General features: G+C 44.8%; 1 protein-coding gene across 8 annotated transcripts in view; it reads left to right on the top strand.

Annotated features, from left to right (window-relative positions):
* The window catches only part of FMNL2 (formin like 2), a 307,029-nt gene extending 291,151 nt beyond the window's left edge, over window positions 1-15,878 (top strand). For 3 of the 8 annotated variants that reach the window (XM_081814428.1, XM_081814432.1, XM_081814430.1), the window contains 6 exons: window positions 1,255-1,384; window positions 3,735-3,898; window positions 4,855-4,956; window positions 7,394-7,492; window positions 8,216-8,339; window positions 13,835-15,878. In XM_081814428.1, the coding sequence (XP_081670554.1) occupies window positions 1,255-1,384; window positions 3,735-3,898; window positions 4,855-4,956; window positions 7,394-7,492; window positions 8,216-8,339; window positions 13,835-13,944 (729 nt within the window). In that variant the 3' untranslated portion in view covers window positions 13,945-15,878. The other 5 variants (XM_081814431.1, XM_081814436.1, XM_081814429.1 and 2 more) reach the window with 3 other exon arrangements.
* The last annotated feature ends 423 nt before the right edge of the window (window positions 15,879-16,301 follow it).

The raw sequence follows: 16,301 nt of genomic DNA, 5'->3' as shown, positions 1-16,301 counted from the left end.
AATAATTTCAGTGAATTCAGTGAATGTGAAACCTAAATCAACCAAGTATTGTCTGCTAGTTGGAGAATCAACTGGTATAAATTCTCTGGAACATCATTTGGCAGTGAGCACTTAGAACCTTAAAAATCCTCATGCCTTTTGACCCAGTGTTTCCATTTCTGGGACTCTTTCCTCAGGAATCTGAATTATGAATGCTTTATTTATTTTATAATTGCAAATAATTAGAAACAATGTAAAGATCCAACATTTTGGAAAATTATTAACTATAACAATAGTTAATATGGTGAACTATTCTTCAACTCTTAGAATGTGAAGAATTTTCAAAGAAATAGATAATTTTGTGTTTAGAAAAGAGTATAAATTGCATGGACTAATTGATTTCACTCAAGTAAAATATGCAGGAAAAACCTGAATGGAAATGGGTTAAGATATTAACAGAGAGATTGGACAGAATGAGGGATTTTTTTTTTCAAAGTGCTTCTTTTTACTTTTCTGTATTTTCTAAATATACATACGTATATATTTTATCTGTATATCTGTCCCTCTCCCCCGTCCCTTCCCTGGATGGAAAAGTGTGTGCTGCTTTTCAGAGTCATCTGACTTAGATGGGCAGGACTAGAGACAATCCTCCGTGGAATCCTCTTCCCCCAAGGCTGTGTGGGGCCAACGTGGCTTCCACATGAGAAGGTTGGGCAGTGGGTTGAGTCCCGAGCCCTGGGGAGGCATGGCTGTTTGGTAGGGAGTGTCCAGTGAGTCCCAGCTCTGGCCCGGGAGGGTCATGTGTGGTAAGCCCAGCTGCTTCGTGTCACGGAGGCTGGGGAACAAGAGAGGGCTGGACTGGGAACGTGTAGCCTGCGGTGTGGGAGTCCTGTCTTGTGGGCAGTCCTGCACGCCTGCTGGTTCCACGCTCACTCCTCTGCTCCTTCACTTCGGAAAGCACTCAAACTGGGCGCTTCCTACTCTTTAGCCAGGGGAGATGGTGTGGCAGATGTGCAGTGGGGCGGTTTTGTGTGGGTAGAGATGTGTGTTGGAATCGTCCCCAACACCGAACATACCCCCGGTTGGAGAAGTCCCGTGGTCTCTTCTACAAGTTAGTGGGCTGGTTTAGTGAAGAACATGTCCAGGCTTGATCCTCCCATGGGGGTATTTTTTGTCCACTTTTGGGGTGCTGTACTCAGTTACTCGAGTGGGAGGGCATCATCTGGGGGGCAAGCTTCCCATCTTCTTTAACCCATATATTCCTCTTGTTTTCAGCTCTTAGATACAAAGTCAACAGACCGAAAGCAAACACTGTTGCACTACATTTCAAATGTGGTAAAAGAGAAATATCACCAAGTGTCCCTGTTTTATAATGAGCTTCACTATGTGGAGAAAGCTGCTGCAGGTACTTGACTTCAGCTCTTCCTGTTACCCTTGGGTATCAGGTGCCTTTAATCATGGGTCCTGGGGGAGCCATCCCCTGCTTAACTGGTCTTCGGAACCCCTTTGGAAAGGCAAGGTGAAAAGTCGGATGCTCTTGGCTGGAGTGTGTAGGCCATGGTGTTGCCCACGCCTGGGAGCCGTAGCAACTAGGGACACAAGGGAGACCTCTCTGTGTCCTCTGTACAGAGTCGGGGCTCTGGACCTTGGGCAGCTTCCCTCTTCCATTTGATGTCCTTCTTAGTCTATTGCTGTTGTTGAAACACGAGAGTGAAAATCTGAAAATCACCCCCCAAGAAATACTTCAGTTTGATTTTGTGCCATCCCACTTGCTCAGGTGTGGTAGTTCCAAGCATTGTGCCTTTAGCCTGAGCACAAGGTAAATTATCAGTACTTTTGGCTGTTATTTTGCCATAGCAGTTATGCATTTTCTCATTTAAATCATCAAATGGTTCCGAGATGGCTGGGCTATAATAGGTATGTAATGGTATCCCCATGTTACCGATGAGAAAACTGACATTTTTAGAGGTTACATAGCTTGCCCAAGGTCACATGGGTAGAACGTGTTAGAAACAGGACTAGAACCCACGTCTTCTCACATACTTTATTGTCTAATGTACCATGTCCTCTCCAAAGACTGTTCACTTGATCTCAGCCAAAAGGCCAAGAAGCGATCCAAAGACTTTTTCAGCTAGAAAAAGGAACCAGATGCACATTGACCCCAGAGTTGATTACGTACTGTGATTCTCACGTTAGGATCTTGAGCCCCGAGCCTCCAAGGTGTTTAAATTCATATTCCCCGGGGCCTACTTCAGACTTAGTGAACTGAATCTTTGCGGGGAAGGCTTTCTCTGACTTCCTCAAAGTAAACGGCCTCTCCTTTTGTGTTCTTACTACAGAGCACTCCACACTACTCTTTCATACAAGATTTCTCAAATTTTATTAACATAGTTTGCATGTCCATTCCAACCTGTGGATTTATGAGTATAATCAAGTTTTATTTATCTTTATTCCCGTAGCCCCTAGTAAATTGTTGGGGCGCATAGGTAGATGAGTGAACGAATGAATGAGATGACGCAGTGCTAACTGGGGACAGGTACTGAGGGAGCCCTAGTGGAGGCTGAGAAGCAGGGGGGACTGATATTTTGACTGTGCAGAGCTGTGCAGAGCAGGGTGTGACAGATCCACTGAGGGCTCAGGGCTCAGGAGGCAGTGATTTTCCTCCTTCCAGGTTTCTCTTTGCCTAAATTTCGGGGTTCTTTAGCATCACAATTCTAATTAAAAAAAAAGAAGTTTAACAGAAATTTTTGTTTTGACCATTTTGTTTGGCCCAACTGAGATTCCCCAAAAGCGTTGGAAAAAATCAGTCAGGGCAGGTGGAGAGATGGAGGTTCTCTGGCTGCATTGTTCTCTGTGTTCTCTCTCTGATGTCCAGGGGAGCTGACATGGATTCTTTACACCTTCACTCCTTTATCCAGTCACTCCCTTTGCTAATCCAGTGAGCCTTTCTGAGTCCCTGCGGTGTACTGGGCACTGTCCTAGGCATTGAGGAGTCAGAGTTGAGTAAGATCGTGTGAGTCTAGCAAGGGAAAAACCTAACCTTGCCTTGTGTAATTCATCCACTTGCAGAGCTGAGTCGGGCAGCAGGGAGCCAGAGGGGAAGGTGGGTGTGGAAGGTAGCAGGAAGGCTGCTCTGGGAGGGTGGCCATACTGCAGATGGAAAGGTTCATGCTGAGAAATCCTTCTGAAGTAGGGAAGGCTTCTTTCACAAGAAGCTGTCCAAGCTTGCTTGGTTTCTAGTGGTCAGTGGTACTAAAGTTCGACATCTCAATGCTGTCCCCTGCTGGAGAGACACAGAAATGTAAATGAGGTCAGAGTGTTAGAGGATCAGATCCTGGGCCCTGCACTGTTGAGGAGTCTCTGAGCCTACAGACCCACGGATAGGTTATCTTCCTGTAAGAAAAACGGAATAGTTTGGTATAACCCCAGAATGTGGGGTGCATGGTTGTTCTCCGAACTCCATTTTGGCCACTTCCTAGCTGTGCAACATCGGGCAGGCCATGTAACCTCTTTATGCTGCTTTTTGTTGTGGTGGTGTTGGCAAACTGGGCTGATAGTGCAAATGAATTAGTGCCTACACAGAAGTTAATGCAGTGCAGGGCGGTGAGCAGTAGTAAATTATTCACATTGTAAGGTCTTCGCTCTGAAAGATCTAAGGTCCTTGAGTGACCCTAGGAATCCACTGAGAGCTGGGCTTACCAGCCAGACTCACTGGGGTTTTGACATTCATGGGGACATTGCTGTCTCTACTTCAGTCTCCCTCGAGAATGTTTTGCTGGACGTCAAAGAGCTCCAGAGGGGCATGGACTTAACCAAGAGGGAGTACACCATGCATGACCACAACACACTGCTGAAGGAGTTCATCCTCAACAATGAGGGGAAGCTGAAGAAGCTGCAGGATGATGCCAAGATTGCACAGGTAAGTATCTGTGCCCTGGACACTCGCAAGGACGTGATTGGATCCCTTAAACCCACCTGGGTGCTGGCCTGGCTTTGGAGGAGAATTGCCCTCTGTCTGCTGAGGGTAGATTTCTTCTGTAGCTAATGACTCCTGTGGGTGAGATCTTTCTGAATATTGTCCCTGTTCTGTTCATTGTCCTTTTCTGATTTGGAGTCTTCACTCTCTTCTCTAGAGGCTCTCCCCTTCCCCTCCCCTTTTAGTTCTAGGCTCCTTCTCTGTGAGTCCTATATTCATTTTGGCCAACATGTAGTCATTCCTGTGCTTAGCAAAGCACTGCTCCTTCCCAGTGTGTTGGGTTTCTGTAGGCCTTGACCTCTAAATCTTATAGTACACTGGGGGTTAAGTTTACACACTTAAAAAACAGCCAAAGTGGACTGCATGCCATCACAGAAGGGAAGGCAGAGTGTGGTGGGGACTCAGAATGCAGACGGGGTGGGACAGCTCCCGAACGAGGCTGTCTTGTGCCAGGAAAGAGTTTAAGCAGAGACGTGAGTGTCCCTGAGGTGGGGACACTGTAAGGAGCATTGAAGCAGCCAGCTGGGATTGGAGTCTGAGTGACTTCTGAGATCCTTTCTAACCCTTGTCTGCCATGGCCTTAGGAAGCTCTTGAAAGGGGTAATTCCTCGTGTGTGTGTGTGTGTGTGTCAGAGAGAGAGAGAGAGAGAGAGGCGGTGTGTAAAAGTGCAGGTGGTCCCCGAGATGAGCCCTGTGCGGCACTATTGCCTTCTGCTCTCTCAGCCTAGGTGTCGTTCGGAGGACACCGGAGGCCCGAGAGGGTCGTGGGAGTGTGAGGGGGCCGCAGGAGAGCTGTGGCGGTGGCTGGATCCTCCCTCCTGCTCTGCTGCTCTTCCCCCAGGGGGTCAAGTTCACATGCTGGACCTTATGAAACTTAAGAGGAGTTTGCTTCTTTACAGGACGCTTTTGATGATGTGGTAAAGTATTTTGGAGAAAACCCCAAGACGACACCACCCTCTGTCTTCTTTCCCGTCTTTGTTCGGTTTGTGAAAGCCTATAAGGTAAATAGGAGCATGGGGTCCTTTAAAGCCTTCCTTGGCATTGTTTGTCAAGTGGGTGCCCTCCGGGAGCTGTGTCTGAGTCTCCACTGCTGTGCAGAGGCCTCCCCTGTTCCTTTGGGCAGCAGATCTGGGAGGTCAGCGTGAGTCTGAGCAGTCTCCAGTCCTGTGGGGGCTGCGTGTTCCTGGGGCCCTCAGCCCACGATGCTCCCTGTCTCCAGCCAGCCAGGCCTGCAGTTCAGCCCAAAGGCAAAAACTCCTGGCTGCCCTTGGGGCAAGTGAAGACACTCCAGGACTGTAACTTCCTCATTGAATGTTCATTCTTGTGGGTGGGGTGAAGGACTTGGAAACCCCAGGCTTCCCATGCAGTTGTTGGACAGGTGAAAGGAGGGGACTCTGGCCTGTGGCAAGGGTGCTGTAGCTGAGGTCAGGGACAGCCTGCTCGTGTGTGTTCTGCCCAGGCCTTTAGGTCGTCTAGACCAACACTTCTCTAGCGTGGACTGAAAGGTGGCACTAGGAAGGATGGTTGCTGTCTGTTTCCTCATCTGGACCAGTAATGGCCCTTCCTTTAAATAGGTCATTTGACACAATCCAGAGCTATGGTCTTGAAAAAGAATGTGACCCAGAGAGGCATGTGTTGGAAGAATTTGTTCCTTGAGAAAGAATGATGGGGAATGTGGGGGCGTTCGGGGATGTTAGTGCACTTAGGAGACACTGCAGTCTGTACTCTCCAGGGTTGTTTACACATAACCTCGGTAACATTGGTGGAGGAAGGAGGAGTATGATTATAGGGGGAGGAGGGGGATGTGGTTTTTTCTTTTTTAAAGATTTTATTTATTTTGAGAGGGCATGAACAGGATTGGGGGGAAGAGGGAGAGAGAGAAGCAGGTTTCCTGCAGAGTAGGGAGTCCAATGCGGGGCTCGATCCCAGGACCCCGGGACCATGACCTGAGCCGAAGGCAGATGCTTAACGACTGAGCCACCCAGACGCCCCAGGTCATCTACATTTTTGAGAAACATCCGCTTGGATATAGTGGGTCACTTCTCCAGCTCCACAACTGTCAGGTTACGTTATTTAGCTGTCAGCATGGCTTCCCATACCGCTGACATCACAAGCTGTTTGCGGAGGCGGGGTGAGGATGAACCCAGACGCAGCACCGAGTCCATGTGTCAGACATGAGGAGGTCACCAGCTGCTGCTGACCGTGGTGCTCAGGGTTCACTGGCTGGTGATCCTAGTGTACGGAAGAGATCACTCAAAGTGATTCTTGTTATGTGCTGCAACCACGTTTCTTCACATAAAAAATTGTAAGTCTAAGGTCTATAGGGAAAAATATAGGCTATTTTTAAACTGTAGAATATGAGCTGGGAAGCGGGTCTGGTAGGTCCCAAAGCCTGATACTTGAGCAGGGGTATGTGTAGAGCAGAGGAAAAAGCGAAGTTCCTTGGTGATCTGTGTGGGGTGACACAGGTCAGAGCCCGTCAATGAGCCCCTTCCGCATTATTGTTTCACCCTGTGTCCTGTTAGCAGGCTCCGTGGGGTGCTCGCCAGGCAGTGGTGGTGTGGGATGTTTTACTGGCCATAGATACTACACAGTGAATGACTCCCAGGCTGGCACTGACCTGGGGACTTTTTGGGAAGATGTTGCGGTTGTAGGTTGTCATCCCTCCTTTGCCTTCCCAAGTTCGGACCAGAATGTAACTTAAGACAGAAGTACAGGGGTCCAAAATATAAACTTGATTCCCCATAATAGCTGGGCTGGGGGGTGTGGGGTGTGTCTGTGAGCTTATATCTCAGCCCTGAGCTAGATAACTGACTGATCACTTCACAGTGAGACCATTAGGAGTCTCTTTAGGGAGGCTGGCTTCAAAACAGAGAATGCCCAAGAGGGCTGAGCCGGGGTGAGCCTGTTTTGATTTCTTGTCCCAAACTCAGTCGCTCTGCAGCCCTTGGGAAGGAGTGAGCTCTGGGGTGAGACCCCTGGGGGAAACAGGAGGCAAGGGAATGGAGGTTTTCCCCTAACAATGGGCAAAAGGAGAGGAATCTGAACTCCTGGTTTCAGAGAAGCTAGAGGTACGTGGACAGGTTCTGGAAGCAAAACAAGCTCACGTGGGAATCACAGAGCAGAGCTATCCAGAAGGAGAGTTCCCGTCCATGTCTGTGGGATTGAGGCTGAGAAGCAGTGTGAGTGGGGAGGCAGTCCGCAGGAAAGGATTTCTGGACAAGGTACCTCGAGATTGCTGGATTTTGAGGAGATGTGATAGAGACCAACAGGGAAAGCCCGGATCAGAGTCCTGGAGGGGCCTAAGTGTAGGTCTTGTCAGCTTCCTGTGCGTTCTGACTCCTGGCTTGCCAAGACTCTCTTAGGAATGACTTTAGAAAACCTTGATGGCTGTCATTTCCACTGACATAATCTTTTGGTTCCTTTGACTTTGCCCAGCAAGCAGAAGAGGAAAATGAGCTGAGGAAAAAGCAGGAACAAGCACTCATGGAAAAACTCCTGGAGCAGGAAGCTCTGATGGAGCAGCAGGATCCAAAGGTGAGAAGTGGCCGGGTGCTGAGGGAAAAGGGGCGAAAAGCCAGATTTGCACACGAGCCCGACGGCTTCCTTCTAGGGCTTGGAAACGTGGCAGATGGGTTTGTTGTTCATTCCTCTGTTCCGCAAACAGTAGAAAGAGGCGAAGAGCGTGTCTGCATAGCCTTTCCAGGTTCATAGAGATCAGGAACTTAAATCTCAGGTGACTATACAGTGAGGCTGCGCCAGGTAGCCTGACAATGAACTGCGTGGGGTCCAGGAAGGCTTCATGGGGTCGCCATTGGTGCTGGCCTCGATCGCTGGCCGGCTTCACTCTGAGGAACGGGAGGGAGGATTCCCTGGAGGGAAGCAGCGTAGGTGAAGACCACAAAGACTGGCAGGTCAGAGTACTCTTCATCCCAATCCTCTGCCCCGAAGTTTCAGAAGGATGGTTGTCACCAGCTGCCTCTCGTGGCCGTACGATCCAGCCTTCCCGCCGCCACCAGCCTTCCCAGCCACCACCAGCCTTCCCAGCCGCCACCAGCCTTCCCAGCCGCCACCAAACTTTTCAGAGAAAGTTTGTTTTTTTCCCAGAAGCTTTCTGAGTGTGTCTCTGAGCAGGATGTTGGGATGGTGCTGCTTGTGTTTTTTGGCTGAGGCTGCATGTTCGTGATAGAACTTGCGGTTTTCTCAAGCCTCCCATGGGTGCTGGTCCCACTAATCTCTGCCATCCTTCTTTTTCCTTAGTCTCCTTCCCACAAATCAAAGAGGCAGCAGCAAGAATTAATTGCAGAATTAAGAAGGCGACAAGTGAAAGATAACAGACATGTATATGAAGGCAAAGATGGTGCCATTGAAGACATTATCACAGGTAAAAGATATTTTCTCCTGGTGGCCGTAGAGACCCCACTGATCCTGCCCATAGTGGACTACTTGCACAGTTCGCTGCTACTTTTGTCCAGGGTTTACAGGGTCTTCAGGTGACTTGATGCAGATCCAGAATTATGTGGAGGGACTCCATGCTGGTGTTTCAGGTGTATTTCTAGTAGCCTGCATACTGCCTGTCAGGAAACCCTAGCACCCTCTGAAGACTGTCTTTCTCGTTATCATTGGAACCCTGCAGATTTCACCAGGCTCCTCCTCCTGATGGTTTTTCCACTGTCTTCGATTTGTTTCCCTGCTCCATTTCCTACCTTGTGGCCACTCCCACCTGCCTGCCTACCTAATAAGTACCACTGACAAGGCCCATTCAGGGTTGCGTACTAACCACGGTCAGCGCAGGTTTTTCCAGCATGCTCTTTAAAAGCCTTTTTACTCATTCGAAGTAACTGAAGACAAGAGAAAATCAGGATCGTCAGCTAGGAATGAGTGGTGCCCAACCCAGCTTGGTTCTTACCTGATTAAGTTGTAGCCTAATGCTTGCTGCTTGGGGCCATTCTCCAGAGATTCTGCATTCTCTTACAGTTTGGGACAATAATTTGAGCCACTGTCTGTGGCAGTGGCTGCAAGTGACTTTCATGTCTGTTGCATAGGAGTACTGTTTTTTAGCTTCCAAGATACTTACCACTTTTTTTTATTGTAGAGAATTTTAAAAACATGCAATGCCAAAGTACAGAGAATAGCATGATGAGTTCTATATACCCATCACCTATCAACAATTCCCAACTCAGGGCCGGTCTTGTTACATGTCTGCTCCCCATTCCCCATCCTCTGGGATTACTTTGAAGCAAATCTAAGACCTACGATTTCATCTAGTTATATTTCAGTGTCTGTGTCTTCAAAAGATAATGACTCTTTAATAAAGAAACAAACATAGCCAGACAGAGTATCATTGTCACACACCTCCAAAACTAACAACTTTTTCACATCAAATATGCATTAGTCACATTTCCTGAGCCATCCTAATTTTTTTTTAAAAATGTAACTCTTAGAATTTTGACTTCTCATTTTTTGGGAATAGCTTCACATCATAGTTAAGGATCCCAAACGGCCAAAACCACCATTTTTTTTCCACCAGCTCAGACCCAAGGAAATAAAATAGGTACATAAATCCCGGACAGGAAGTCAATAAAGAGTTTCTGGCCCAGAGTAAAGCGGTTTGAGTCGTCAGTGGCTAGGTAAGTGGCTGATGAAATGCCTGCGTCTGCATCTGGCACCCCATACAGTCCATATGCGCGTGCCTGCCCGTATCTCATCGTTCCCTCGGCAGTGGTTTGCACGTGGCACCCCCAGGTAAAGTCCCCATTGTTGGGCACCTCTCTTTGTTTCCCCGGCCCTGAGGGAGCAGCTTTGCTGTAAGCAAGACTAGGAGCAGATCTTTTTGGGGTAAGCACCTATTTGCCTCAGTGCCACAGTATGATTAACTTGTAGGGAGAGAAGCATCCAGCCTCACACAGTAAGAGTTCCTTTTCCATCAGTCTGTTTCTCCATCTCAGTGACCCCTGGCTTGTCAAATGAGCAAAATGTACAGTTTCTGTTTGCCTAATCTCATCGGAGGTGAATGAGTATCTGCTCACAGATACTACAGTTTTTATTCTCTTTAAAATATTTTCCATTTTCCACCCCCCCCGAGCCCAAGATTGAGTACCTCTTTTAGACTTTATGAACTCCCTTGGGTATAAATTGCCTTTCCCCGTCTCCAGGTATGATTAACAAAGCACTAACCATGTACTAATGTGATAGATCCTGGCTTTTTACTCTCTTCTGTTTGTCTTATTTGGCTGTCATTTTCGATGCAGTGCTGAAGACTGTGCCCTTTACCGCTCGCACCGCCAAGCGTGGCTCTCGATTTTTCTGCGAACCTGTTCTCACTGAGGAATACCATTACTAAACTATTACTCTTTCTCACCTGATGCTCTTAAAAGGTTGCTACAGATTTTTTGACCTCTTATGTCCCTCTGTATGTCTGTTAGGGCCACCCAGGATGCTAGCTAGCATGGAATCGCCATCTCCGCCATGTTATCTTTTATGTTGCGTTCACACTGCATGGTTTTGCATGTCAGTCATTACTGTTTACTCACTGCCATTTTCAATATATCTATGAATCCACATGGCTATGGTGGTCTGAGTGTGTGTGGGTTAGAAAAATAGTATAAATAGAGCACTAGTTTTGAGAATTAGCATTGGGATCAGCTAGGTTGTTAAAAGACTTTTGGGCTAATGTCTTTGAACACAAAATGATAGTTAATATCAATAACTACTATACCTAACATTTATTGAGCACTTGCTGTGTTTTAATGGGTTTACATATATTAAACCAGCCTCCTTTCTGTATTCAGTTACCATGCTTTGATAATAAATTGGGCTGTAGGCAAGTGCTCAGGAACACAAAGTGCCTAAAAGTTGAAAAATGATTTGCAGAAGGAATTGTGAACTACACACAGTTGTAAATTGGGTCTTTCTTAACTGTCTTATACTGTCTACAGCCATCATCCACAGTATGATGGAGCTCACGGTACAAGCAAAGAGCACTTTGGACATAGAAGTCTGTATAAGTTGATATAGGCAATCCATAGCTTTATACTCAGCCTCTTTTCCTTCTGAGTGTCATGCCCAAGTTTAGCTATCAGCAGTTCCACGTTGGAGCAAGGCTGTGAGGCAGAAAGTGAAAACAAAGGCTATAGGAGCTTCCCATAGTCTTCTCTCATTCGCGCTTCTTCACTGTGGCTCTGTTCCCTGTCAAATCCAGGGTATTTCTCTTGTGATGAGATCATATCTGGACCTGCATTTTTGGTTAGGATGGTGGCAACCAGAAATACTAATAGCAAATACCTATTATTGGAAAATGCCACTGTTCTTAGAATTTAAAAAAAAAATCCCCAAATTTTCAAGAGGTAACTGCCTGCCCTTAGTTCCCGATGGCTACATAAGAAACTTCTTTGCAGTGCCCAGTTGATTAGAAAAGGGACAAGGGAAGCACATACTCTAATTGGAAATATCCATTGTGTAACTCCCATGCTGAGATTGACATGGAACAGGGTACGTGTTTGTTTTGTGGCATTAACTCTTCTGTGAATTGCACTTGTTACGTATGTTCCTCTGTCTTTTAGGATATCAGAGGATGTGGTGTATCATTGTTGCTTGCTCTGCAGTGTACTTACCCACCAGTGCTTATTAACCAGGCTAGACACTGTCGTCTACTCAGCTAATGTTCCTGTCAGTTTTGCTGCTGGACTGTCTTATCATTCTGGAGCCAAACTTCAAAGCAGCTTGGATTTGGGTGGTCAGAGAGCTGGGTGGGAAGACACTCTGATCTTTCCCTTGTTTTATCTAACACCTCTTGTATTAATGGCCTCCCACTCTCCTCCTCTGTTGGCTAACATGCCGGGTATGTTAAGTACTAAGTTGAATTGCTTTCCATTTTCATCCCATTTTTACTTAACCATCATTTTGTGTTTTTGTTTTTTTCTGTTTAGCCTTAAAGAAGAATAATATCACTAAATTTCCAAATGTTCACTCGAGGGTAAGGATTTCTTCTAGCACACCGGTGGTGGAGGATACACAGAGCTGGCAAGCATCACTTTTTACTTAGCTTCCTCCTCTCTCTGTATGCAGATCAGTGGTTTCAGTCTATGGCTGAGGGTAATACTGTTGAGAGTCTGACAAGGGGGAAGTCTTTGTAACCTCACATTCCAGTGATGTGAGGCAGCTTCTCTGTTGGACTCTTTGTGGCTTGCTTCCATGTTTTCAAGTGTGATGGCTTGGGCAAGGGTATTTGCTGGTGATTGTACTTGCTTTGGGTGCTAGGCTGTCCTTCCCCTACTCTTATCTTGGCCTTCGAGTTAATCAGTTAACCCCTTTTGATCTGAAGAAGCTGAGAGCCAAGTCCTGGCCAGGGAACATGATCTATAGCCTTTGAAGAAAGATTTGGATCTTTAGAGCCAATTGTTCCGAAGACTCAGGAATTATAGAGCTACAAGTCATTGCATATCCTTAGCCAGAAGTGGAATTCCAACCTTCCCTTACCATTCTGGGCCAGGAAGCAGAAGCTTGAGAGGATTAGGGCATGTAAAACTATTCCTCCCTTGAATTTAGAAAGAGTAAGGCAGGGTGATGAATTCCAAGGGGTCGGGAGTTGGTGCGGACTATGCTGAACCTGAGAGCATAGGTCTCAGCACTCAGCTCATTTCTTTTTGCCATGTGAAAACTTGGGCTCAGTATTGCCAGACCCTCCAGTTTTCCAAGGGAAGTCAGAATTCCTCTTTTTTTTGATATTATCTATTAAAAGATCAGGAAGCTGTATTTAAAAGTATAAGTTGGGGGCTAAATATTTTGTAGGCCAGATATGGCCCATTAGCTCCATTTTCAAGCTCCTGAGTAGGTAAAGGAATAAAAAAGACTCAGTCTGGTTTAATTCTGTTATGTTCCCCCTTCGAAAGAATGTTTCCTAACAAGTCAGCAATACGAAGGGAAATAAATACTAACTAAATGAAACAGTGGGGAAAAAAGTACACAGCCTGCCCTGACCCCATCAGAAGCAGCTTACCTGCTGGCTAGGCTACCTACCTTAAGTATTCATCAAGAAAGCATGATTTCATATTAAGAATGCTTACATAAAATAAAATTCCTTTGTTCATCCCACTGTATTCTGCTAGAACAGTGCCTGCTTGAATCAATATGCAGTGGTTGATTCATTCATTCAACAAGGCTTTTTTTTTTTTTTTTTTAATGTTAGGCATTTTTAAACATTCTGTGCATTTGCAATACAAATTGGAGAATGCTGGAAGGCCCAAACAACTTCTCCCCTCCAATGAAAAACAGGAAATACTGGGTGGCAGGAGACAATGTACAGGAATGGAGTATTATTTTGATTTAGTGACTATTTTTGTTCAGTGGTTATTTGAGCATTGTGTTTCACAAAATAAAAAACAGACCTCAGCTAATACTAATTGAATAAAAATAACAGAACCTCTGCCTACAAAATAAGCATAGTGTCCTTCCTTGATTACAATTCCAGATAAGATTGGACAGGGCAGTTTATTAATTTTGCAGTTTAAAATTCATTACAATTATTGATATTCAGGTTTCCAGGGGGAAAAAAGGGCAGAACTAAGCCACAGCTTTTTCCAACTGAAGAAACATTTCAAAGTAAGACTCCAGCTAGATTCTCTGGCCAGTGACAACAACAGTTGCCTTTCCTATATATATTTTTCTAAAAGTTCCAGATTCGCATCAGTATTACATCCTGCTTTAACTATTGAGGGCAAAGTACATGTCTTTGGCTCAAATACTCAATGGATTTGAAGGGCCTGTTGGCTGACTCTCCTACCCAAGCTGCTTTGATTGGCTGCCAGCTGACCTTTGTCTTTGCTGAGACATATGATACTAAAGGTTGCAGTTCTCTCATTGATACTCTCCTCTTTACAGATCTTAGAAACCAACCATACAGACGAGCCGATGCGGTGAGGAGAAGTGTCAGGCGGCGCTTTGATGACCAGAACTTGCGTTCTGTTAATGGTGCCGAGATAACCATGTGAACCTGAGACCTGCCTGTATGAGTAGAGAGTATGCGTGAATGAAACTTTCCACATGAACTTTACGTGCTACCATTTAACTGCAACCTTGAACATTGACAAAATATTCTAAGGGCTCAGATTTAGCAAACACATAGGAATTTAAAAATGACGGGCTCTCCTTTCAACCTTTGTTAACAAGTGCCTAAAAGTGGAAGTACCTGCTCAGATTAATCAAAGCAATAGGGTTTGATTTGATTAGGTATCTTTTTACACCAGTATATTATCCAATTTTTTAACCAAAATGTAAATTTCGTATTACACTCGTTATCTGCCATTGTGATTGTCCCATGATGGCACACCCTGGTTTCCTGATAAGTTGTAAATAACATGGATGCATCTGCTGTGGGTTTCCTTTGCTGAGAGCTCTTTTAAGGAATTGCGTTTGTGTTTTAGACATACCCATCAACTTTGTCTTTTTAAGGGCTTGCAACATGGAAGAAGGAAAAAGTCACATAAGCTCCTGTCCATAACCAAGCCCCAGCAAAGTACAAACAGGATGCATTGCAGTGGCAAAGAAGTCACTCAGCTGTGTCTCGTTTTACATTCTACACTGCTATGCTAGGGTATGATGCGCCGTGAGAGTTCACCAGTATGAAAGCAAGGGTATGATGGCATACAAATTTGTGTAAGATTTTTTTTGCAGTACTGTGTTCTTCAGCTAGAGGCAGCTTTTAAAATAATAATGCAAATGTATTTATTAGCACTAAAATTAACATCTCAGTAATCAGTATTAGGATTTCTGAGACCATTATGGGCCTATCCTGAGAACAGAAATTGGTGCCTTGCTAGCCAGGGAGAAGTTCACTAGCTCTATCAAGCATTCAAGATTACTTCTGCTAGCTAGTAGTGATAGTTAACCTAGCCTTATTCTCCTGACAATCGCAGGTCCCCACCCCCACTTCTTCCTCCTTTTGTAAATCGGAGAAGATGTATTTAGCATCATTGCTTTATGGGGAATTGCAATTAAATTGCTTGAAATATTCACATTGGGATTAAGCTTAAATGGTATGTAATGGGACTAAATGGCCAACTAAGCCACTGTTATTTTTCCTTCCTCTCTGGCAGGGCACTTGATCCATTCCAAAGTCAAAAACTGGACTAAAGCCGATTTGTACTTTTCATAATAAACATTCTGCTTCTGGCTTACCTTCTTGGTACATTACATCAATATATTAATTGTAAAGTTTATTGTATAGTATTTAACCACTGAATTTCTTATTTTATGTTGTGCTTATGTGAACTCCTTGGTGAAGGTCCCATTTTCCTTGGATAATGTGTAGTTATATGATCTCTTTTTAAATGTACAGATATTTTGCTATAAAATTGGTGCAGTTTTTTATGGTTTTTACACTTTAATTCCCACCTTAGCCTCTGGGTAATATTGTAAATATTGTTTAAAAATGCATCAGCCTGTGCTATACAATCTGAATGTTATTTTAACTTATAGTTTTTTTTTTAATATATATATTTAACTACAAGGACAGCTTAGGGATCAGTTACATTTCACTTTAGCATACCTATTTACAAAAAAATTACTTTTAAAACTGCCACCTGCTAGCACATTTTCTTGAATGTGTACTTTAAAAAGAACATGCCAAGATTTTGTCTGTTAACATTGATTTTGATGAAAAAAGCAATTTGACCATGATACACGAGTAGTTGGCCCTTTATGACAAGCAGCTGTTTTCCAAAGCTCAATGCTAATAAGCATGTATTAAAATAATTGCATATTTATTAATCAAATAGACAATAATGTTGGCATGTTCTTTTCTGTTTATTAATGGGCTTGCTTCTTAGCAATATTAGAAATGTTTTATAAAAAAGCAGTTCATGTTACTTTTCTGGTCTTTTCATGACATATGAGCAAATAAACTATTTACACTACTATCCTGTAATATGTTGTAGTCTTTGAATGGCATACCTTGGGGGGGGGGTTACCGGTTTTATATACTTTTATCTTCTAGGAAGTTATATCTTGCTGCTTGCCCTCACGATACAAACTCTTGATCACTTGCTGTATGGAACGTAAGAACCTAATAGATTTTGGTAGTGAGGGATACATCTCCAAAATTGTACTTACCAATTTATTGCTTCCAGAGAAACACTGGTGTTTGGTGAAGATATTACCACCACCACCCCCGCCCCCAAATTTGTTGTGTGTATACGGATAGGTTATGTGTGGACTGCATAGAGGTAACCCTGCAACCAACAACTACATTGGTTGGCAAGGTACGTACAAGCAGTTTGGCCTCCATTGCCCAAACATGCTGGTATTTTTAACGGTAATTCCAAATCATCAGACTGTGCAACGTTCAGTA

Source organism: Leptonychotes weddellii, chromosome 3 (genome assembly GCF_054177405.1).
Source record: "Leptonychotes weddellii isolate Sample4059 chromosome 3, ASM5417740v2, whole genome shotgun sequence".
Taxonomy (NCBI): Eukaryota; Metazoa; Chordata; class Mammalia; order Carnivora; family Phocidae; genus Leptonychotes; species Leptonychotes weddellii.
The sequence above is the reverse complement of the archived record's forward strand: the minus strand, read 5'-3'. Positions and strand labels throughout refer to the sequence as shown.